A 23,398-nucleotide genomic window follows, 5' to 3' on the forward strand; every position below is an offset into this window, starting at 1 on the left:
AAGGCTGACAGGGATCAGCAACCGGCGAACGGTGGACGGTGGGGGGCCGAAGAGAGGCTGACGGGATGAATAGGGCGGCAGGAGGAAGAGGGCGATGGGAAGGACAGGGCAGTGAAAGAAGAAAAGAAAAAGAGGGTTGGGATTAGGGGTTATGCGGCATTTAGCGACAGATTAATTTCGTCGCTAAGTCACCGTAAATCAAAAATGAAAATGGCGACGAAATATATTCCGTCGCCAATGCCGTCGCTAAATAGAGACAAAATATTTTTCATCGCAAAAGATGTTGCTAAATGGTGTATCCATTACGATAAAATATTCCCTCGCAAAATTCGTCGCTAATTAGCAACGGATTTTGCGAGGGAATATATTATGTCGCTATTTTCGTAAATTTCATTGATTATAGCGACAGATGTATTTCTCTCGTTAATCTGTCGCTAATTAGCGACAAAATAATTCCGTCGCTAAATTTTGTCGCTAATCACCTATTTTCTTGTAGTGTTACTCACTGCTGACCCTCTTCTCCAATCGGCTGCCACAAGGATCTTCAACTGCCCAATATCTGACCTTCCTTTCAATTTCTTGGGTCTATTGTTGCACTCACTGCAGCCGGCGGAAACTTCATCTTGGATGTCTACTATAGAGCAGGTGCAATGGAGATTGCAGTCTTGGAAGGCCCTATATTTATCTTTTGCGGGATGATTGACGCTAATTCATCATGTTTTGACCCGATTACCAGAGTTTCATATGAGCATGTCCATTATACCGACGACAGTAGAACAAACGATTAATTGTTTGCTTTCACACTTCCTTTGGTCTAGGAATGTGTCTCACAAAAAGTACCCGCTTGTTTCTTGGCAACAGATCATTCTGTCGAAGCAGCAAGGCAGCTTGGAGATTCCGGCTCTGAGAAAGAGGAGCATCATTTTAGTCTTGAAGTGAGCTTGGGTAGCTTCCACATCTTAATCTCCTTGGGCTACGTTTGTTAGGCAAAAATATGGTAGTCTACTTGACTCTCTTCTTTCGACGTCCAATTCAGTGTGTCATTCGTCCCTCTGGCTGGAGTGGTGGAAGACACTTTGGTCTTTCAGTGGCAGGGATCTTAGGCTTGTCCATGGCCACCCATGGCTTCACTGGGCTATGGCGAGCGGAGATAGGTTCTCCATTAAGCAAGTTTACCATTCCTTGTTGTCATTCGGGATGGACTGGTTTCCCAATGATTATATGTGGGGTAAGTGGCCCGCTTCAAGGGCAAAAGCTTTGGCGTGGCTTATGGCTCTGGATCATATTCAAACCCAGATTAATATCAGGAAACAGGGGATTCAATTTCCCAGCATGCGTGTTCTTTGCGAGAAGGCAGTAGAGGACATGACTCACCTATTTTGGCTTTGCCCGATCGTTCTAGACTTATTTTTTCAAACTTGGGGTGCATCATCTGTTCAAACTCGTCTGAGTTCCGTTATTTGAGACCTCTTGCTTGGTCCCATGATTTTACGACACACAAAAAAATGGAGATTATTGTGGTGGGTATGGCTGTTTTCAGCATGGTGGGTGATCTGTACTGAAAAAAATGACATCTTCTTCAGGGGCATCAAATTCGATTTCAGAAAGCTTCGCCAACGGGTCATGTCTGATGTGTATCTGGCTCTTAAATTACATAGTAGAGAGGGAGGTTTGATCTGCTTGTACTCTAAACTGTGCACAGTCACCATCTAGATTGTGGTTGTCTTATTCCTATGTTTCTCTCTTATCCAATATTTTGTTGGATGTATTTTGGTAATGTTGAATGATGAATGCTCTCTCTCTCTCTCCAACAATTAGTCATCAGCTATGGTAAACCAAGATCTTATTAAGCAAAGCTTCATCTTCTTAGCCTCACCGGGTTTGGCATAGTCTGAAGGAGGCTTGGCTGCTAGATGGGTAGGGGTGGCAAAATCTGACACGACCTACCAACCCAACCCGCCAACCCACTTCTTAGCCGGGTTCGTATCGTAAACGGATTGACCCGCCTAACTCGTTTATTAAATGGGTCGGATTCGTGTTAGGGGTATGCCAACCCGCCAACCTAGCTGACCCATTTAATAAACAGGTTAGGCGGGCGGGTCAACCCGTTTACCTGAACCCGACCCGCCAACCTGTTTACCCGACCCCGACCTGGCCGCCACCCCGTTTACCCGTTTACTTGAACCCGACCCACCAACCCGTTTACCCGAACCCGACCCTCCAACCCGCCCGCTTATAACCCGCCAACCTGTTTACCCGACCCCGACCTGGCCGCCAACCCATTTACCCGTTTACTTGAACCCGACCCTCCAACCCGTTTACCCGAACCCGACCCTCCAACCCGCCCGCTTATAACCCGCCAACCCTTTTACCCGACCCGACCTGTTTATTAAACGGGTTAACCGTGTCGTGTTGGGTTACCCGTTTAATAAATGGATCGGGTTCGTGTTTGCTACAACCGACCCATTTAATAAACAGGCCGGGTTCGTGTTGAGGTATGTCAACCCGCCGACCCAACCCGATTGCCACCTCTATAGATGGGTGGTCAATGTTCCTTTCCCATGGGTGTCATGCCCTTGCATATAATAAAGGGCAGAGCATTATGCCCTCACTTATTCCAAAACAAGGCAACTTCTTAAGGGCAAGAGGTGTGTTCCCTTGCGACTTACAGTGTACAGTTGCGCTTAGAGTCTGTTTTGATTTTGTTGAGTCTGATGTAAGCTGTCCGGTTTAGGTGAATGAATACCCCGAAGGGGCAGCCCGTATACTTGAACTGTAATATCCTGCAGGCAAAATTGTGAATGAAGTAAATGCATTGAGCTTTCTTTTGTTCACCCTCATTGTGATTGTAATTTCTCTCCCTCTATTCTCTCTTGCTCTCTTGCACTCTGATTACAAGCTTTCGCGATCGGCAAGCGAGCTGACAAGTAAGCTTGCGGCAGTGGGAAGGACCGTCGCGCCGCGCTGGCCCATTGAAGGAAATAGGCCTGTGACAAGTGGTATCAGAGCCAGGTTCTTGTGCTGGGGAAGGGACTCCAGAGTCGGTGTCGACAGACACGCCGACAGGCTGCGATTTGTGAGCAAGACATCGTGGCGCCTTATCAAAACTTGCATAACACCAAAGGCAAGGCAGTTGCTGAAGCTGAGGAGATGGGTTCACCTCGGGGCCAAGAAGAGCTGGCTGCAACTGTAAACAAGCTGATGGAAGAGGTGACTTCGCATGAGGAAGCGATTTCACGTGCATGTGAATCATTCAATGGACTGAATGATGTGGTGGCGAGCCTGCAAGAGCATGTAACCTTATTAATGGGGCAGGTCACTTCGTTGACGACTACAGTGGCCGACTTGCAGACTGAAGTAGGGGAGCTTCAGTTGAAGAACCGTACGTTGCAGTGGACGGTGACCTTAAATGACATAAATGGTGAGAGGCCATCAATGATTGATGTGCCAAGACCCGCAAAATTCAATGGTTCTCGTGACAACAAGGCTATTGAGAAGTTCTTGTTTCAAGTAGAAGACTACTTGGATATCCAGAATGTGACCCTTGAAGATCTAAGGATTAAGGCTGCAACGGCCTTACTTGATGGTGATGCTATCGCTTGGTGAAGGCAGAAGCGCAATGACATGGAGAGGGGTCAATGTGTGATAGACACCTTTGATGACTTCAAAGTAGAGTTGCGCAACTACTTCATGCCAAGAAATGCGCAGAGACAGGCTTACCGGATGGTTTGTGAGCTCAAACATACTGGTTCATTGCAAGACTATATCAGAACATTCCAGAAGCTTATGCTGGAGATACCTAACATGCCAGAAGACGACATGCTCAATTGGTTTATTGTGGGACTTCAACCATGAGCACAGTCTAAAGTAGAAAGGAGCAACCCTCATATTTTGGAAGATGCATATGTGGTGGTAGAGCGCTTAGTTGACACTCAACGCAAGCCTTTCACCCCATCAACCAAAGTTGGGAAGAAGCCTGACTACGGAGGCAAGAAGGATGAGCAACGCAATGATAAAGGTGAGGCGTCGACACACCATCAATCCGAAAAGAAACAGAACTTCACAAAGCATAACAACAACAACAAAGGTGCGGTTGTGACATATTGGTTCTGCGGCGATAGACATATCGTCAGGCAGTGCCCAAAGCGCCTTGTAAAGGACGACGGGCAAGCCAATGCTGCACAAGAAGAATGCAGCGATATACTGAATGCAGTGACACTGAGACCATGCAACCAAGGATGAGGGTCATGCGATCAATTAACGTAGCTAGAAGTTGCACAGCTAAGAACATGCAGGTCAGTAAGGAACTTATGTACGTAGAAGTCATTATGAATGAAAAGTCTATCTCAGCAATGGTAGACTCGGGGGCCACACACAACTTTGTCTCGCGGGAAGCGGCAGAGCGGTTGGGCTTGAAAACTGGGCCAAAGCAGAGGACTATCAAAATAGTAAACTCTGAGACCAAGCTCATCCTTGGCGAAACAAGAGATGTGGCTACTCAAGTGGGGAGTTGGGTCGGCAAAGCCAACTTCTCTGTGGTGCCCCTGAACGATTTCAAGGTGATTCTGAGTATGGAGTTTCTGCGAAGCCAGAATGTTGTGATGCTACCAAAGTTTAATACATTGACGATCATGTGGCCAGACCTGTCACACACAGTGCAATGCCTTACGCAGAAAGGCAAGTCTTCCGTGTTATCGGCAATGTAACTGAAGAAGGGTGTCAAGCATGGGGAGCAGACATTCTTAGTTGCAGTGCGTGCAGATGAAGGGAAGGTAAAAGCAGCAGTGCCGCCGACCCTAGCCTCACTATTGGAGGAGTTTCGGGGGGTGATGCCCCCGGAATTGCCAAAGCGTCTTCCACCAAGACGTGAGGTCGACCACAAGATTGAGTTGACCGCGGGAGTGAAGCCTCTTGCAATGGTTCCGTACCGTATGGGGCCAGTTGAGTTGAAGGAGCTGTGCAGGCAGCTAGACGAGATGTTGGATGCAGGCATTGTTCGTCTATCAAAAGCCCCATTTGGTGCCCCGGTCCGTTTTCAGATGAAACATGATGTCTTTAAACGATTATGTGTGGATTACCGTGCTTTGAACAAGGTCACGGTGAAGAACAAGTACCCATTGCCATTGATAGCGGACTTGTTCGATCAGCTAGGCAGTGCCCGTATCTTTTCCAAGCTAGATCTGCGATCGGGTTACTGGTAGGTGAGGATTGCCGAAAGTGATGAGCCAAAAACAACTTGCGTCACCCGCTATGGTGCTTACGAATTTCTAGTAATGTCATTTGGGTTGGCAAATGCTCCAGCCACGTTCACGACTTTAATGAACCATATCTTCTACCCTTACTTAGACAAGTTTGTGGTAGTCTACCTGGATGATATCGTGATCTACAACAGCAACATGGAAGAACATGTCGAGCACTTGCGAATAGTGTTTCAAGTGCTGAAGGAGAATGACCTCTGCGTCAAACGAGAGAAGTGTCTCTTCGGACAAGAAGAGATCAGCTTCCTTGGCCACGTTGTGGGACGTGGTGTGCTGCGTATGGATGGGCAGAAGATAAGGGCCATCCAGGAATGGGTTCCGCCAAGCAAAGTGCCAGAATTGCAGTCATTTCTCGGTTTGGCAAACTATTATCGGCATTTCATCGAAGGTTATTCCCTCATTGTTGCGCCCCTCATAGATTTGTTAAAGAAGAATCGGGTATGGCTCTGGACAGGAGCGTGCCAAGATGCCTTCGATGGCTTGAAGAAAGCCTTAGTGAGGGAGCCAATGCTGCGACTGCCTGATCATTCAAGACCTTTTGAAGTCCACACTGATGCCTCAGACTTTGCCATTGGCGGAGTTATTATGCAAGATGGTCATCCGATCGCATATGAGAGTCGCAAGCTGAAGGATGCAGAGAGGCGTTACACAGTGCATGAATGTGAGATGACCGCCATTGTGTATTGCCTCAGAACCTGAAGGCACTACCTTTTGGGTGTCGAGTTCGTTGTCAAGACGGACAATGTGGCCACAAGCTATTTTCAGACACAGAAGAAGTTGACGCCTAAATAAGCTCAATGAAGATGTTTTTGGCTGAGTTTGACTTTGCTTTGGAGTACAAGGTTTGAAAGACCAATGTTGTGGCAGATCCTCTGAGTCGTAGGGATGAACTGGCAGTTGCGCGCGCGGAGTCTTCTGAAGTGCATTTGGAGGGTGCATTGCTGAGCCGCATCCGCGAAGGTACGCAGCAGGATCTGACCGCACAACACCTTGTTTCTCTGGCGTAGGCAGGGGAAGACTCGGCGATTTTGGCTACAGGATGGCCTCCTCGTAACATAAGGGGGACGCATCTTTGTGCCACGGTGGAGAAGCCTTCGCCGAGAGCTTCTCAAGGAGTGCCATGATACACTATGGGTCGGCCATCCTGATCAGGAGCGGACCTTAGCACTCCTTGAGCGCGGCTACTATTGGCCGCAGATGAGAGACAATGTTGAGGGGTATGTGCGAACATGCCTCATCTGCCAGCAAGATAAGGGGACAAACCAGAAGACTGCCAGTCTCCTTGAGCCTCTACCAATTTTAGAACGTCCTTGGGATAGCATCTCCATGGACTTCATTGTTAGTCTGCCAAAGGTAGAGGGCCTCAGTTCTATTTTGGTTGTGGTGGATCGTTTCTCAAAGTATGCCACATTCATCCCAGCTTCCAAGGAGTGCCCTGCAGAGAAGACTGCAGAGTTGTTCGTAAAGCATGTGGTGAAGCACTGGGGCATACCAAAGAGCATTGTGAGTGATCGCGATGCTCGCTTCATGGGCAAATTCTGGCGTGAAGTCTTTCGGCTACTTGGCTCTGAGTTGCTGTTTTCAACAAGCTTCCATCCGCAGACAAATGGGTAGACAGAGCGCATCAACGGGATACTGGAGCGGTACCTTAGGCACTTTGTTAGTGCCAATCAGAAAAATTGGGTGAAGCTCCTTGATATGGTACAGTTTTGTTATAATCTGCAGAAGAGCGAGTCTTCAGGCCACAGTCCGTTTGAGATAGCCACGGGGCAGCAACCACTGACCCCGCACACTCTTGCTTCACAAGAAAAGGGAAGGTCATCCTTCGCCTATCAGTTTGTTCGCGACTGACACGAGCAAAATGAGTTGACAAAGGCATTCTTACACAAAGCGGCAAAGAGAATGAAGAAGTGGGCGGACAAACACCGTCGGCCCGCAGGGTTCCAAGTTGGGGACCAAGTGTTGGTAAAGTTATATCCTGGTCGCACAGGCATCTTCCGCGGGCGGCACCGCGAACTACTCAGAAAGTATGAGGGACCCTTCACCATCACAAAGAAGGTGAGCAAGCTGGAGTTTTCCCCAAACTTCAAGGTGCACCCGGTGTTCCACGTGTGCAACCTCAAGCAGTTCCATCGAGATGATGGAGACCTAGAACGCAGTGTGCCACAACGTGCTCCCATAATGCAGAGGGCCCCGACAACACAATGGGCCGAGAAGCACCTCAGTCAGATCCTTCACCATAAGGTCAACTACTTAGGGCAAACGAAGAAATACTTGGTACAATGGGAGGAAACAACGAAACCAACGTGGGAGCCTGCATTTCGAATGAACAGCCGCTACCCGGTTGAAGTCAGGGCTTACCACGAAACAGATGGCGCCAAGGACGACACATGATTTGAAGGGGAGAGCATGTTCCCTTGCGACTTACAGTGTACAATTACGCTTAGAGTCTGTTTTGCTTTTGTTGAGTCTGATGTAAGCTGCTCGGTTCAGGTGAATCAATACCCCGAAGGGGCAACCCGTATACTTGAACTGTAATAGCCTGCGGGCAAAATTGTGAATGAAGTAAATGCGTTGAGCTTTCGTTTGTTTACCCTCGTTGTGATTGCTTCTTGTGATTGCAATTTTCCTCCCTCTATTCTCTCTTGCTCTCTGATTACAAGCTTCCGCGATCGGCAAGCGAGCTGACAAGTAGGCTTGCGGCGGTGTGAAGGACCGTCGCGCCGCGCTGGCTCATTGAAGGAAATAGGCCCGTGACAGGGTGAGCCATGGGTTAATATCATCGAGAAAGTGACTTAACTCCCCGTTCTTCGTGAAAAAAAAATCCATCTTTTTGGTGATTGTGTATGACTTCACATTATATGCAGCATCGCTGCATGGTGGTCCTGCCTGACAACCATCCATCTAGGCATTTCTCGAGAGTGGTGCATTATCCATCTCAAGAAATGTTGAGATGGATGGTCAGCAAAGCTGCATGCTAAGCGTGCCACACCGCTGCATGAAAAATGGCCTAATTGATTCTCATTTAGGCTAACGTAATACATTGTTGAGGAAGGCATTGGTCAAAATTGAAATGGAAGGAAAGGGGGTGGATTGGATAACTTTCAAGTTGGATGCATTGAGCAACCCAACACGGGCAGAAAGGACTGTATCAATTAATGAGATGCCTATCCAATCCCTATACATGTTACCATCTTTGCGAGGAAAGAATGTAGCAATTGCATGTTTTAGCAACCATATATTTATCTTAAAAGCAAACATTGACCAACCAATCCCTATATATGACTGTTCCCATTACCTACAAATGCCTTTATTTATTTATTTTTTCATTTTTTTGATTGTTTTTCATGAAACTATCCTTACAGATGTGATCTACATGTTTCACTTAATGGGAATCAGCTCTTGAATAATTCAACTATGACACAGGCAGGGTTTTATAAGGCTTCAAAAATCAACAATTTACAATGTGTGATATTTTTTCCGGGTCACAAAATCATGTTTTTTCATCGAAAAAACATGATCCAAGAGTTTGTTTCCACTATTTTTAACATGCTGAATCCATCCATGGGGTTGGATTGGATCAAAACAACACGTGCAAGGGAGATCTAGAGGCATTTATATGTAATGACACCATTACTAAAACATTAGGGTAATGCACTTATCCTGCCCTTTTTCTCGTTCTGCCGCATTAGGCCCTTTCAAAAATCATGGGTTTTTGCATTTTTTCTCACATCTAACAACATAGATGTGATCTATAGGTTTTGTTTAGTGGGAACTGGCTTTTAAATCACCAGAATCTGACCTGTATACAGCGGTGATCCAAAATCAATGGCTATGAAGACATCAATTTTTTCTGGCTCATAAAAATACATTGTTTCATCAAAAAAACGTTATCCAAGAGTTGATTCCCACTAAATCGAGCATGCTCAACACATCTAACGGTTCAGATCTATCATAAAACACTTCAAACTATGAAGCCTAACGCGGCAGAACGAGAAAAGGAGGCCTAATTTGTTCGGTTCTCATATATATATATATATATATATATATATATATATATATAACACATTAGAATATGAACTTTTGTATGAACTAAGCATTTTTATACTTTTTTCAAATCCGACTCTAAAGATGTATTTAACATGCATATAATTTCCTAAGCTGTCTTTAATGGCTTCAAAAAGCATATGCAGTAGGCATTTGCTTTGTCATCTGCAATTCCAGCTACATTCTATGTTTACTTGGTGTTAAATTGATTCAATTCAAAGCATAATTTTTTATAGAAAACAAACATATCTACATGTTTATATTAGACAAAAAGGTACATTTAAGTATGTTTCATTAAGCTTGATGAACATCGAGGAAAATCAATGTTTGAGATCGATTGTTCACTTGCCTAAGCACGCCTTTAATGAGCTTCCAAATTCAATGGTCCACAATGCACAAAAAAATTGAAGATTTTTAAAAATTCATGTTTTTATGTTAAAGCCACTCAATCCAATATGCAACTCCAAACAAACCTTGCAGAATCTGCTGGGTCAGATTGGCCAGATAAGGACCACAACCCTGACTTTCTGCTAGAGGGTACAGTACAGCTTAGTAGAGTCACACCTAGGATCTTATATAGTTGCAAGTTGTTTTTAACTCAATCTGACTCATAGATGTGTTCACCATAGTCGTCGATTGATTTGGAATTGACCTTTGGATTGTGCTTTTTAGAGGAAAAAAGTTGTTTTTTTAAAGTAGCTTTGGTGTATTTATGGCTGTCAATTTTTAGATCACTGGAAAAACCTATACACACTATGGAATTCAGTGATTTAGAAGCTTATCCCTACTAAAGGACCATGTAGACCACATCCAAGGGGTTAAATTTATGAAAAAACAAAACAAAAGAAAAGGTTCTAGTCTGACCATGCATGCAGGATTGCTTTGGTCTGAAAAGATCGCAAATGGTATTCTGTCATCCCTAATAAACACTAAAAGTATCAATGCTTTTATCAATGACAAATATCACTTTTTTATTGGCAAAATCCTAGGAAAAATACTTTCTTCATTTTTGCTTGTTTCAATTTTAATTTTTTTCCCAAGTCTTATAATTTTTAAAGTTTTTTTCCCATGATTTTCCCAATAAAAGCCTGAAAAAATACGTATTCATGAAAAATGCACGGCCGAATAATTGTCGTTCCAAACATTTGTCTCTATGATCTGGTGTAGATGGGTCAATCTGAATTAGAATTTAGTTGGACATGGGAAAAGTCTGTCCATCTAGGTCGACTCAAATTTCTTCCAGATTTCCCCTTGAACCAGATTAGAGTAGGCAAGTATGTGGTTGAATTCGTATACAAATTAGAAAACCAGATTGGAACATGCATAACTAACCAACCTTGATAAGCCTGTTGGACCCCTTAAGTAGGGCCCTTAAATGAGCCGAGCTTGGGCAGTTCGGGCTTGGCTCGTTAAGGGTACACCCCAGCTTGAGCTCAGCTCGTGAGCTCACAGGAGCTAAGCGAGCCCAAGATGGTTAAGAGACGTTCACGAGCTAGCTCATTTTCTTTAAAAATTATTTTAAGTGTTTTTTAAGCTTGATAATATATATACAACAATAACTATGCCTTCATCCCAAAACAATTGGGGTCGGCGATATGAACCAAAAAAGAAAATCATTCTGGGTCTTCCACATGAATCCTTATCCTCCAATCATTTCTATCCAATGCCATGTCCTCGGTGAGGTTCAAAGCATTCATATCCTTTCCTATCATCTCCATTCATGTCTTCCTAGGCCTACCCCGACCTCTTTTAACTAATATATTTTCTCATTTCTCCATCCTTCTAACTGGAGCATCATTAGGCCTTCGCCGAATAACATTATCATTTACTGAATTTACGAAGAAAAAAAAAAGATTTTGTGTGTGCAGTGTGGTTTTACCTATATTATCATTTACTGAATTTACAGCGATAATAACATGATATTTTGAAAATATCTCCAATATCTGTGACTATGCTTTTAATAAACTGGTAAGGGTCCACCTAACCCCGGATTTCTTCGTCAAAAAAAATGAAATAAGACTTACATTTAGCAAGGTAACTTTGCATGAAACAGTGTTAAAGTATATTGGCTTGTATGAAATAAACATTCACATATAGTGTAGAATGATAAAAAGTATCCAAATCAACAACTTAATTGGTATTGGTACTCACAACATGCGAAATGTAAGTCCTGACCTTGTTGAGCTGGATTCGTCCTATCTTCTCTGGTTTTCCTGACCTTGTTAAGCTGGGGTCGATGCCTCATCGCCCTGAGCTTTGATTTGATTTTCTGATTAATAAAATTAGCTTTACCTTCTCTAAAAAAAACAGCAAATAATATTACTTTTAGAATTTGGTCTAGGCTTCCACTTTTCTCCAACGTATGATTCTTTATGAGATGTTCTTCCACGATCTTCATTAGTCAATATCTCATAATTTTTTGGCAGAGAATTAAGCAATAAAATTGCTTGCAACTCATCGTCTAATTAATATCATCTTCACAAATGCCAATTGATTAACAATCTTGTGCATTTCATTAAGATGCTCCGGAAGATCCTTTTTTGAATTTCATGTTCACCAACTGTTGAATGAGAAACATTTTATATGCCACTGTCTTCCTTTCATACAAATCGTGTCGGTTTTTTCATAGACTTTGCCATAAGTTCATTAGATACTTGACAGAATATTACATCATCTAACCATTGTCAAATAGTCACTATGTCCTTTCTATCAAGATTCTTTGTATTTTCATCTGATGTGATCTTAATTTTATCTTAAATGAAGGCATGCAAGTCCTTCACATATATAAGGCCTTACATCTTAACTTTCTATATTTGTCAATTTCTTCCATTAAAACCAATCATCTTTTGTGTTGTATTTTGTATTCTTAATTCATATAAATATCAATCAAAATTAATGACAAATACTCCTATGACACTTGTTGGGAAGGAACCCAGAGTAGCTGAAGTACTCTTCTTTGTGAATCTCTTGAGAAAATCAACAAACACTTAGTGAGCACAATCACATACATCTCAAACTACACCAAATTGTATGCAACAACCTCCACTAGGAACATAAAATGCAATAAAAATAGTAAACCATAAAAAACAAAAACAAAAAAATTACACACCTACATACGAAAACCTATCCAAAAGAATACAAAGACAACCATGGAATCACTACAGGAAATTCTGAAATTCAGGTCACAATGCTTTCTTCTTAAGCTCTCAAACTTGAAGCTACAACCAACCGGGTCTGGTAGGAGCAGTTAGTGCACGTCACCTTGTGTTGGGTCGTTGCAAGTTCGAAGACCAAATGGTATGGTTGTATAACTGGTAGGGGTCTGCCTAACCCCAGCTTTCTCTGTCGAAAAAAAAAAAAAAACTTGAAGCTACAATTCCCTTGCTTACAAGAATCCCTCTTTTATGCTCTTTTGGTGGTAGAGTAATCTCTCTCTCTCTCTCTCTCTCTCTCTCTCTCTCTCTCTCTCTCTCTCTCTCTCTCTCTCTCTTACACCCATGTATGTGAAGGAACATCTCACTCTCATGTGTCTCTTGTTGGTTATTCTACATAACCGCATGGCCATGCATCCCCACATGGATGGTCTCATGCTCCGCTCTTTCTATAAGAGCAAATAACTGACGATAAGGATAATCCAACATTGACAGTGAAAACAAGCTCCCCTGAAGCAGGCCATGAACTATCAAAACCCTCTCTCTTTACGTTCTGCCTGTTACTGATGAGCACTTCAGGATGATCCTACAGTGGTATCAGAGCCGAACCTAGGCATCGACTCGGCCCCAACGCTATGTCCCTCTAAAAAGAAAAAGACTTTAGTGTTAAAGATGAATAGACCAATTATTTGAAAACATAGACAGAATTTAGAGCACCGTAAGTCAAAGTACATGATTGATTCTCTACACGAGACGACTCGAGAGCTGAACCACCCGAATGAGGATGGACTTAATCCGAACCCAACAAAAGAAAGGCTAGATCACTACTAGAAAAGAACTCGAATTTAGAACATAATGTAATGCTTTCTTAATCAGAATGATTAAAATCTTAATGCTCTCTTCAGAACACTTGAAATCTTTACATTTTGGCGTGAGAAATGTCTTTTGATGTAATATCATTTCCCAATTCCCATTCTTTTGGTTTTTGTTTTCTTCTAGAATTATTTAGTGCAAATTAGACCTAGCTACTAGAATGCTTTGTTGTGAGCAAGCTACCAACACATCGACTCCAATAATGAAGTTCCTGTGACCAATGGATGAGATTCATATAGATCCATTTCTCAGAGCCAACAGAATATGGGGTCAAGACCATGCTTAAATGGCCGAATTCAAACCTAAGCTCAGGCTCACAGTTCAGTTGGAAAGCAGCAATATAGAGCATATTTTAATTGACGTTATGCAGCTCCCTAACTGGTAACCATATATCTCGACATTTCTTGATATGGACACGATCTTGAGAAATACACTGATGGATGGCTATCAGGCAGGTCGCCTGCATATAATGTGAAGTCTTTTAACATTCTACACACAGAGCTCCAGACATCAATAAGAAGCATGGCAAAAAAAAAAAAGGTCATAAATCATGGAATCCCATGCTTAATATTGGATGCTCTGCATGGATGGCTCATCCATAGGAGAACTGTATTGTTTTCCATGTGTAAAGGTTGAAGCTCTTGAACCTGGCCATGTTGCACTAATCCATTATTCACAATATCATAACTGAGGGGTCTCGGGTTCGAATACCACAGGGGCTACCCTAGCTTGACTAGAAAAAAATAACATCTACAACACAGTTTGAAAGCAACCTCATCGACATAGAACATTTCAGCCTTGGGACTGCGAGTACTCTTTTGTGCATCCAATTTCACTTCGCTTTGCAGAAGTCAGTTGTAGGCATCGTAGCAAAAGTTGTAGGCTCCATTTTCTAGTATTTGTGCTAAATGAGTATACAAACTCCTGTTTTTGAACTGCAAGGTGGGAAGCCTTGGCCTTAGCAAAGGAGGGACCTACCTAGTGGTAAACAACTCCTTCCTGCAAAAAAAATACCGGTGTTTTCCATGTCTAAACAAAACAGGCAGCTGTGCCAAGATGTACAAATACTTTCAAGAACTAAGGTGACTCAAACTGCAGGATTATTTCTAGATTATGTTTTGTACACAAAAAGCGCCACGCTTGATATGTACAACAGGAGATGATTGAGAACTATGATTCCAAATATATGGTTACAATTGATCAATTTCAACCCTCTGCAATTAGGAAGTTTGCCGAAGTATTTGGTACTAGAAATACATGCTCCTGGAGAAGGTGTACAGGTCTCTGCGTTTCTTTCTTCTAATCATACAACAAAATGATGCTGGCAGGCTATTTTCTCATACCTCGTTTCATACGATCCTTCATGGATGAAGAGGAGGAAGAAGAAGACAATCCGGACCCTGCCTTGTCTTTGTTGAAAGCCTTCAAGACATCATCCTTGAGCTCGTTAAAACGCTGACGTTTTATCCTCTGCTCATCTGGTGTGCCCTTCTCGAGGTAAAATCGGTCCGGCAAGTCGTCCTCCACGAATTTGTCCAAAACTTGGGAGCAATGTGGAAAATATCGCCTACCCAGCTCAACTGTGAGAATATTCACAGCGGATATATCGAAGGACACAAAAAAAAGAAATTAAAGTTGGTAAGGGGTGTGACTCAGACAAGAATCAACAGTAGGAAAGATGTTATGCACATAAATCTATCACATAAAATGACCTGTCATGAGTTAACATGAATACACAGTATGAAACAAAACAGTCAATTCAAAGACATCAACTGACCCTGCATATTCTATAATTTCAATACACTAAATCACCAATCATGATTGGAACGCAATCCAGAAATGGGCTACAACGTTGTTATAATCTACATTTATTTTCTAATGAAACTGCACTAGATTCCGCCCTTCTCATTTAGGTACAATCACAGGGGGCAGTAGTAGTATGAGAAACCTCCTACAGAGCCAACATATATCGAACGAGTCCCCAACATGCTAACTGCTCAAAAAACAAAACAGAAGATTGGATGTGCCGGGGATGAGAATAACTATCAGAAATGGCCCATGATCAAGTAAAAACAGTTACCAAGGGGTCGCCATCGGGCAGGGCTGAACGGCCTGAATAGGGCTAGTGAGGACCCAACAGGACGGACATACCCAGGCCAATTATTATCCGTTTGGGTCGGGCTCAGGCTACCCGGTTCTTTTCAGGCCAGGTATCCGATCTGCCATCAGGTACCTGGTTCAACTGCCACCCCTAGTTACCCTTAGTAAGTTCCATAGTGATACCCTTAGTTAGCAAGGTGAGGTTACTATTTGAGAAAAATAAAGGCAAGTTTAACCAGATGACATAACATGAATTTCTCTTCCAACAATAAAAGGCTAACATAGTCATAGTGGTAGAGGGCAATAAGGCATCTCAGAAGAAGGATGAGAGCTATACCCATCCATTACCATACACCCTGCTCTCCCCTAACCCCTAACAGAAAAAAGATCTTGCATCATCAACATTAAAATTGATGTAACATGCTTATTAAACAATTTTTTTCCTATTTAACCACTCAACAAGAAGGGTGAACATACCAGTTTTTAGCAGAGCATTCATTCTAGAATGGAGCTTTTTGTCCGTCATTGAAGGAGTCTCATTCAGGTCAACTTGCCTCAAATTTGCAGGTCTTTTGGTGGCAGAAAGACCAGCAAATTCTGATGTGGTCTCTGTTTGTGCTATTTCCATGGCCAGCTTAGCCTCAGCAGGAAAGAACAGCCTTGCAAATGCAACTGGCGTGCATAACAGCAGCAATTAGAAATCCACAGTAGGTTGGACAGAGGCCATGACTCATACAACAATCTCAAAATGGTATAACTGGTAAAAGAGCACAAAGCTTCCCCCAAATTTCATGATGACAGAGTAAAAGATGCAATATAGAGATATTTCTCTTACAACAAGCATGCGAATAGACTATCCAGAAAAAGAAAAGGAGACGATGATATTAAATAAGATTCAATTAGGTTATAAAAGAAAAAAGCAAATTCTCAGGTTGAAATGTTAGGTTTCTTGAGGAGCATTCTTGCACGATCAAGTAATCAGGCAAAGTAGAGTTTATTTAAAAATGGGTGGTGACATGTTATACCCACACAACCAAACTATGAATCCAGCATTTTCATGCTCCCATGAAGATAAGGAGATTAAACTTAAAACGAGAAAAAATCTTGACATGATTATGAGAAAAAATCTTGACATGATTACACATGGCTAGCCAAAGCTTGTTCAATAAGAGTATGACACAACAGAACACACTGCCATTATCTCAAAATGAAACTGCAAACTCAACATATGATTGGTTAAAGCAGCATTATCCAATCTGTCAGCCATAACCACCACAATTTATATATATATATATATATATATATATATATATATATATATATATATATATATATATATATATATATATATATATATATAATGTTTCATGTTGAGGGTTCCCGTCGTTAAAATAGATGGCAGTTGCACTTTATTTGCACTTTGTTTTCTATAAATTGAATAAAGTTCCCTAAAGCTTGGCTTATACTTGTCACAACTTTGTGAAAATCAAGCTAAAACATGTACGGGCTCGAGCATCATGTCAAAGATTCATGGATTGTCTGCACCTTTTTCATAACAGCCCAAACTTCAGCAACATCCATATGAAGCATTTATATAAGCGACTACTTAAAAAGGGTAAATATTTGGTATAATGAAGATATGGAACTATTGAGTAGAAATCATCTCCTTTTCACAATTTTTTCGTTCTTTTTAGATTGAACCTTACAGATGTGATCTACATGGTTTGTTACTAGGAAATGAATCTTTAATCATGTGATTATGATGTGTAAACAAGTTTTTCAAGAACTTAAAAAATAAACAGCCCACAATGCACAAAAAATTCATGACCCAAAATTTATTGTTTCTACGTCAGGAAAACACAATCTAAGGTCCAATCCTTGGTAAACAAACCATGTTGAAGACTTCTACATGGCCAGATTGCAATTATACAGCTTTCACCTTTGGTTTTCATTTCAATAGTTCCGTACCTTTAGTATCAAATATTTACCCAGTTAAAAATAAATAACAGTTTAGCCATAAATTCAATTACCCTGCATATACATAATATACACATATTTCAGCATACAGAGAAAATCTGCCAAAACTCACCTCTGTTCTCCAAATGGAGCAGCCTCATGTGGAAATCTTCAGTCATTTCCATCAAGGAGACAGTCGAATCACCTACAAGTGGGCTTCGTCCCTCCTCTCGCCCAAGAATGTCAATGCATATCCGGTTTTTATTTGACTCCATTCCCTGCTCAATTCGTGCATAATAGTCCTTTGCCCTAGTGAGCCTCTGACATATCTGGACTGCGCTCCTGCCATCCGTTGTGATTGCTGATGCACAAGCACCCTTCGTAAGCAGCGACACTAAAATAGCAGGTTCCCGACGCATTGCTGCCACATGTATCACTGAATATCCTCTGCTGTTTCTCAAATTAACATCAGCAAGCTTGAGTTCCAGCAACTCAGCAACAATCTTAGAGTCACAGTAAGCTGCTGCATAGTGAAGGGCAAGTGCATCGTCCAGAGTGATATTTCCTTCTTTTAAGAGAAGTCTCACCAATTCGACATCATCAGAATCCAATGCCTTGTGGATTCTCCTAATATTTTTCTCTCGAACATGGTCCACAGTAGGAGCATCAGGTCCTCCTGGCTGAAGCTTGTGACGGAGTGATGTGATCTCATCAGCTGCTTCACATGGAAGCTCCTTTTCAATTGATACCCGGTCAAGATCAGATTGTGCAACCCGCTGTATACATTTAGTGAGTAGAAGGCCCAGTTTGCAGGAGCAAGCAACACAAAGAATAGGTATGACATCCTCAATTAATGCTTTTTCAACAAAGTTGAATAGGTGCCTCTGCACATAATAAAACTTCCATTGAACATTGTAACCATAAAGAAAAGAAGAAACAGGTAACGGAAGGCAGGTGAAAAACAGCAATGCTTAGCCAGTAATGCATTAGCTTATTGTTATATAGCAACTAAAACTAACATATATAGCAATGAACCCAAAAAAAGTGACTTGAGCTCACAACATGAAACTGCAACATGTGAAGAGGATTTGAGATAGAAAAAAGTAAAATACTCTTTATGGAAGAATTCGTGTTTCGGTCATGGAACACAAAATGCATGATGGTATTTGGCAGCATAATACAAGGTATCCAGAACATATATCTACAAAGAGACTGAGTAAAATTAACTTCACTTTTGTGTTCTGAATTTTTTTTAGAATGTCCATGCTTGAGCCTATAAACATTTTGAATATCACAGTATAAGATTTACCAAGCCCCACAACAACATTAGTAGTTTTCTGCCATGCAGAAAATTGCTATAAAAGCAATTCAAGGAAGCACAGGAAGAAAATCTGTGAAATCAGTCAATCAATGGCTTTGGAAATGCATCAGATACAAGTAAATTTTAAAGAAGGGGAGACCACATTCAAGCTTCTTGGAAGGGGGAAGAGGAATTAGCATTGACTACCTACTAATCACTTCAGCAAACGGAACTACATAGAAACACGCATCTCAGAGTAACTACATGGGATCTGAAAAGCATATATTTTTCTATTTACTTATTAATTTTCGCAACCATAATACCAGCTTTTACATTATTTGCTTTAGAGCAGTGTAAATTGTACATTAAAGTGATAAATATGACAATTTTTGGAAGCCTTCTTTCCATGTGTGTTTTTTTATTGTGAGGAGACATTAAATTGCCAGAAACAGGACTCAGTAATTGTAGGGATTCTGCTTCACTTACAATAAGGATCCTTGTTTTTTTCTTTTTGGCACTAGTGAAATGTCTAGACGTATAAACAAGTTATGCCAAGCACAAGCATGGGCTCTTCAAGCTTGGTTTGATACTCACCGAGCCAAAAGCTAGAGTCTGGTTGTTAAAGCTTCAATCTGGCCCAAACTTCGCATAAACATAGTACAGTTATTTTCATCTTTGGCACTTTGAGCTTGAGCCAACTTATACTTAAAAATTTATCAAACATACTAAATTAAAGAAAGAAGAGAAAAGAAAAGAAAAGGACTATAACAATTGAATCCTTGAGTTCCTCATGCAAACCCACCTAAGTACCACAAGAACATTATTTTTTATGTGAGAATTTGACAGAAACTCTATACATCTTCTTTATTATGTTGTATAACAAAACATATACTGTATGTGCAAATATAAACGAATACCATTTTAAAGATATATTTTCTAACAAGTAAATATGCCTAGCTTTTGGTAAGCATTTAATGATCACATCTAACTTTTATAAGCCCAGTTGGACCTCCATACAAGGGACAATCAACCATTTTGAACATACAAAATTATAAACAAAACTGAGAAGCGAATCCAACTGGAAGCACAGGAGACACCTCAGCTATCAGGCAACCCAGAAAACAAATGATAAGGGAAAACCACAACCACAACATGGTGATCTAATGGTTCAGCAGGAAACTTAAACCCCAAACAACTCGCAATTCCATATCCATTTCTATTATACATGCATATGCCCATTTACTACAACCTTCACTCTTCTCCTTCTTCTCCTTATTCTTCTCCACCAGAATAATCACGCAGATGCAAACCCTAATACCTATTCTGAAATGCTATCACTTCTTGATAATTTCCTAGAACAACGATGACCAATAGAAGATAATCCAAAAGAACTTTGCCCATGGTATATTTTACCGTATATTAGTTAATGGTCTGAAATTCAATGATACACAAAACTATTTTGAGTGACCCAGTGAATTCAAGTGTTATACTTACCATAGCAGCTATATTAGTTCCATCACCAAGCATAAATTGGAAACCGAAATACAAAAACATTTCAAGGAAAGCAAAAGAAACAGCACCATTAGAGAAGATTAGCAACCTGCCATAGTGAAACCATCTCCTTTATCTCAAAGGTAGACGATGCATACATCAGCTCCACTGCAGAATCAATAGCAGGACGGCAAGAATCATGGTTGCAGGCAGCATCCACACAGGTGGAAACCTCCACAGGAGATGGCTTCAGCTTGCCAGTATACAAATAATTCAAGAAGATCATAAAGGCATTATGCCCCACGTTGCCGCTAGGGACCAATTCCTTAATATCATATTTCAGCTTCCCTTCTTTCCGGGACGAAGAATTCCCTTGAGAGAAACGGCGATGAAAGAACGGGCTTCGCGAGGCCAAAATACATCTGTGGGCACCAACAGGGATTCCTTCAACAATTATCTCAACATCACTGCAATTGAATTCTGTATCCAGCAAGAGCTGTTCCAAATTGGAGCTAAGCCGGAACAAACTGATGGCTTCCATATTGGCAGTCAGAAAACGAGGGTTTGAGTGGATTCCCTGCTCGGAGCTACTGGACATCGACACGCTATAGCTACCACTGCCATTGGACACGTAGGACGATGAAGCAAAATTCAAAGGACTCGCTGGCTCTGCTATATCATCCATCTGTAGAAGCCTTAATTCTTTTCTATAAATTATAGACCAAGAAGCTTCTACTTCCAATTAAGTGTAACATAGGCCTCGATTGATCGAAGCTCATGCAGATCAAGTCAATTCACAGCAAAAACATATGGAAAGAACAAGCAACTCTGGCTCATTGATCACAATCGAGCAACCCAAATCATAGAAACCAATCAGCAATAAATTTAAACTTGGTACAGATCGAGTCCGATCCGGAACGATGAAGCTGCGGCCGAAAAATCATTTGTTGGTGCTGCTATACAACTAAACTCAAGATCAAAAGGCCTTGAATCTCTGGATAAATACCCTGGTTCTGCTTATACGTCAATAACCATAACATGATCAAACTGAAAACCCAGAACGATTACAAGCAAAAAAAATTCTGAAAAACAGAATCTGAACTAAACTCGCCTCTTTCTTATAATCCAACAATCGCAGCCAAAAAAAAAACAAGTAATCAGCAAACTGTTCCTAAGACACTTTGCAGAGAAAAGGGCCCAAAAGAAGTCCTGATATCAGGATTCTGTACCTCTTTCTTTGCCTTTTCGTGTTGCTAATTTTAAAAAATCATTACTAAAATCAAAATCAAATGCATAAAACACAAAAATAGAAGAAACCCCCCACCAAACAAGAATCAATTACATACCAAAACAAAAATTAAAACCAAAATTTCTTAGAATTCAGATTTCAGCAAAACCCACCTCTTTTCTGCGCCAATTCTCAACATCCACAACCCAAAAACACAAAAGGGAAGGAACGCGCACCCATCAAGATTCCCAACATATCCACCTCACAAAATCAGGAATTCTCACATAAAAATCCAGGAAAGGTCATCAAATACTTTTTTTTTCAAGGTGGAAAAAAACATTTCATTCAGACAGTAAGGGTGAAAGAAACCACCAACTTATCCAATCAGAAGAAAGAAAATATCTCACGACTTTACAAAAGAGAAGACCAAAAGGACCAAGGACGGCCTCTATATTCACAGTCCAAAACCATCCTCAGATCTAATTGTTGGGAAGTATGAACACAACGAAAAACAAATAAAAAATAAAAATAAAGGAAGGAAAAGGACTTGGTCCGTTGATCTAGGGTCAAATCGTAGGGTTTGAAAAGGTTGGGAGAGAGAAGAAAAAGGATATAAAGGCGAACTCGTAGCCACGGCAATGGATTGAACGGAAGCAATAATTTTTAATTTGTTGCGTGTGTGTGCATGTTCTTGTACGAAATCAACACCGAGTCTGCAATATTTTCAATATTTTATTCAATAAACATCGCGAGGGGGGGGAGGGGATGGGGTCAGGGGGGCACAGGCGCACACGTATGGTTTGGTGTCGTTGAGGTGAGAGGGGGGTGGTGATGATGCGCTGGTGACGTGTTTGGTAACGTCACGGTATCTTCAGGGGCTGAGGTGAGAAAGCACGAGAGAGCTGGTGGATGATTGATGATGCTGTCGTCCCCATTTCTCTCTCTCTCACGATTGATGATGCTGTCCCCCATCTCTCTCTCTCTCTAAAAGTCAAGAGGCTTGTGGGAACGTTCCTATCTCCTTCCTTTGCATTAAAAAAAAAGGTGAATTTGATTGTGACTTGGTTGTGTTTGAAAAAACAAAGCAGGTTTTCTGTACCTAATTTTAAGTGGGGGAGGTTGCAACTAGTGTTTTGATTCTTTACCTTGGCTCGTTTATATGCTCTCTAAAAAGTCATATCTTTTGCAGTTTACGAAATAGAGTCTATTCATGCCCCGCGAACTAAACCAACGATCACCTACGCTCGTAGACGACTTATTCTTTGCAATATCCCAAGGTAGAGGAAGTTGCACAAGGACTTAAATAATTAAACCGAGCTTAAATAATTAAAGATTGAAATGACTTAATTACATATTTATGTATATATACGTATATAAGTACATTTTTAATTCAAGGACGCGGTTTCACAATCCTTGTCTTTTGCTTTCGCATTTCCTGTTTCTATTTGTCGTCGCGCTTTGCGCCCAAGCTTTTGTTTTCGTATTTACTACTTATTGTCTTTTGCTCAAGGACGCGGTTTCACGATCATTGTCCTTTGCTTTCACATTTCTAGTTTCTGTGTGTCGTCGCGTTTTGCGCTCAGACTTTTGCTTTCGTATTTACTACTTAATGTCTTTTGCTCAAGGACGCGGTTTCGCGATCTTTATCTTTTGTTGTTGCACTTCCTATTTATGTCATTTCGCTTTGCCATCTTTCATTTTTTGTATTGCCATCGCACATGCTTTTTTCTCTGTTGCATTCTCCACATAGAATTCCATGGTTTCGACCTCATGGAATGTGCTTCGGCCTCCACCACTCTCGCTCTCGCAACTATGGTGGTTTCGAGGCTTAAATGGTGCAACCTTGAAGTTAATTGGGGATCGCTGACGACATAGGGGGCGGGCCCTATGTGCGCCTCCCCTTATAAAAGGGCGAGAGGGGAGGGCTTACGAGCCTCTCCCTTGATCCCCTGACTCTCTCTCTCTCTCTCTCTCGTTTCTCGTCTCTCCCCCT

At 41.5% G+C, this 23,398-nt stretch overlaps 1 protein-coding gene across 3 annotated transcripts; it reads right to left on the reverse strand.

Moving 5' to 3' along the window:
- Positions 1-14,398: 14,398 nt before the first annotated feature.
- On the reverse strand, positions 14,399-22,133 carry LOC149834503 (BTB/POZ domain and ankyrin repeat-containing protein NPR1-like). 3 transcript variants are annotated; one of them, XM_090011441.1, is made up of 5 exons: positions 21,579-22,130; positions 20,287-21,184; positions 17,520-18,270; positions 15,908-16,102; positions 14,399-14,910 (listed from the first exon to the last, which is right to left on the reverse strand). In XM_090011441.1, exons 2-5 carry the CDS (start codon positions 20,860-20,862, stop codon positions 14,660-14,662), a joined length of 1,773 nt encoding a protein of 590 aa, XP_089867567.1. In that variant the 5' UTR covers positions 20,863-21,184; positions 21,579-22,130; the 3' UTR covers positions 14,399-14,659. The 3 variants fall into 3 exon arrangements, with proteins under 3 accessions (XP_089867567.1, XP_089867568.1, XP_089867569.1); XM_090011442.1 differs by having other exon boundaries at positions 20,287-21,190; XM_090011443.1 differs by lacking the exon at positions 15,908-16,102 and having other exon boundaries at positions 20,287-22,133.
- Between the last annotated feature and the right edge of the window lie 1,265 nt (positions 22,134-23,398).

The sequence above is a fragment of the Nuphar pumila genome, chromosome 6 (assembly GCF_984573655.1).
Source record: "Nuphar pumila chromosome 6, dmNupPumi1.hap1.1, whole genome shotgun sequence".
Taxonomy (NCBI): Eukaryota; Viridiplantae; Streptophyta; class Magnoliopsida; order Nymphaeales; family Nymphaeaceae; genus Nuphar; species Nuphar pumila.